Source organism: Vigna angularis, chromosome 5 (assembly GCF_016808095.1).
Source record: "Vigna angularis cultivar LongXiaoDou No.4 chromosome 5, ASM1680809v1, whole genome shotgun sequence".
Lineage (NCBI taxonomy): Eukaryota > Viridiplantae > Streptophyta > Magnoliopsida > Fabales > Fabaceae > Vigna > Vigna angularis.
Genome location: NC_068974.1, coordinates 28,348,015 through 28,349,929, shown reverse-complemented (window position 1 = coordinate 28,349,929; position 1,915 = coordinate 28,348,015). Strand labels below are relative to the sequence as shown.

At 37.4% G+C, this 1,915-nt stretch overlaps 1 protein-coding gene across 1 annotated transcript; it reads right to left on the bottom strand.

Moving 5' to 3' along the window:
- Window positions 1–754: 754 nt before the first annotated feature.
- Window positions 755–1,503, bottom strand: LOC108339339 (putative cell wall protein). The gene has a single exon (XM_017576478.2). It carries the CDS (start codon window positions 1,451–1,453, stop codon window positions 1,007–1,009), a length of 447 nt encoding a protein of 148 aa, XP_017431967.1. The 5' UTR covers window positions 1,454–1,503; the 3' UTR covers window positions 755–1,006.
- Between the last annotated feature and the right edge of the window lie 412 nt (window positions 1,504–1,915).

Genomic DNA, 1,915 nt, shown 5'->3' with positions numbered 1-1,915 from the left:
GAGTAATAGCTGTAATTGTGTGTTTCCTGCTTCTACTTGTTCTTGTTGGCATGAGAGAAGCATAGCTATTTTTGCATGTGATAGAATTGTGGTAGTTGGGTTTATTCGCTAGCCGACAGCACACCTACAACGTATTTATGTACCGAAATTATGTCTTTCCTATGATGTGAGATGTTGAGGAAAATAAATGAATTTGCTGCCATAGCAAAGGTTTCAATAATTTGTACTCCGTACAGTCTGTGAATCAAGACCAATTGGTTGGTTTGAAACGTGATTTCGAATATCTTGTCCTTATTTAATTTATATTAGTTTGTGGTATTGTCCATGTCAACATTTTTTCAGTGTGGTTTGTTGCTTAGATGTAAAGTCTGCATTATTTACCATGTGCTGATGGCCCCCCCATTAATCTTTAAAGTATACAAACATAGATTTTAAACCCCATGTTCATGCTTTTTTCAGTGATAATTATTTGACACCCTTGCTGTAATACATCTCCACTGGTTAACTAATGAAAAAGGAAAAAGATTGGTGGGCATTGCAAACATAAAAGGTGATATAATGGGAAATTTTAGGTACTGGTAAAGTGTATCTGTAAGTCAACAGAAAAACTATGCATGAAAAGAGAATATCAGAAGGTAAGAGACATAAATGCAGACGGATATAAAATTGAGGGGTATGAACATGAAGAGGGTGTAAGAATTTGGAAGCGTAAAGGCAAAATTATACTTTTTTGAACTCATTCATCAGCAACTACTTTGAACGGAAGAACAAAACTTACGTCACACTTAATTCAGCTTAAAACAATACAATTAACGACAAAACAGAAAGACTTCGCAGTCACGCTGATGACCATACACACACACACTCACTAATGTGCATATGGACACACTTATTTATCGATTGCTATGACTAGAAAATAGAAAAAGAAAAAAGAAAAAAGACAATCTTAAACATTACGAACTACCTCTAACATGCATGCATGCATTACAAACATGCACGAGATAACTCATGGATGAACTGGTGCTGGAACATTGCCACCAGTGCCAGGAATGGGAACCTCATAACCAGGGTTTGGGACAAAAGTGTCATCACCACCTGGGACATAACTTCGACCAGTTGATCCTGATCCAGTTCCTGTTCCTGTTCCTGAACCAGTTCCTCCTGTTCCGGTTCCTGGGCCAGTTACTGTTCCTGTTCCTGATCCAGTTCCTGCTCCAACTCCTCCATTGCAATGAGTAAATGGATTGTGAGGTGTAACGTGAAATTTGGGTGGAAATCCTACAGGTCCAATGCCTGGAATATAAACCCTATCATGAGACTTGAACAAGAACTGAGGCTCTTTCTTGTCTTGTGTGTTGGTGTTCTTGGAAATGCTGCGTCCAGCAACTGCTATGGCAATGAGGATATTGGAAATGAGCACAAGGGCAAGGAATGAGGAAGCTTTGGAAGCCATTTTCAGAGATATAAGGAAAGTGTTGAAGCAAGGAGGATATGTCTAATGGTTTGTTTATCACTTGTGTTGAAGACTTGAGTGATATGCATTATTTATAAGATTCTGTGTTGTACAGTGTGGAGTGAACTTTGACGGCGAGTTAAGTGCAGTGCATGAAGAAGGATTAATGTGATTCTGATGCATGCATGGAGATGGGGTCACTTGGTAGCTGAACATTTCTTTGGGTTTGGCTTTATTACTTTCTATTTCTGGAAGAAGGTTACCAATGTCAGAGCGGCTACTAAAGAGAGCCTTCATGAGCCTGATTTATGCACCGTAATATGTAGAAAAGTTCGAATTAATTTTCCCTAAGTTCTTTATACACTAATGAATTTTTCACAATTCTAAAATAATATAATAATATGGATATGACTATGTAATACAATTTTTAAATTGTATTATTATTATATTATTATAGATGGT

What these genes read in the sequence shown, in the direction of transcription:
- LOC108339339 (XM_017576478.2), bottom strand. Translation starts at nt 1,453, where the DNA reads ATGGCTTCCAAAGCTTCCTCATTCCTTGCCCTTGTGCTCATTTCCAAT.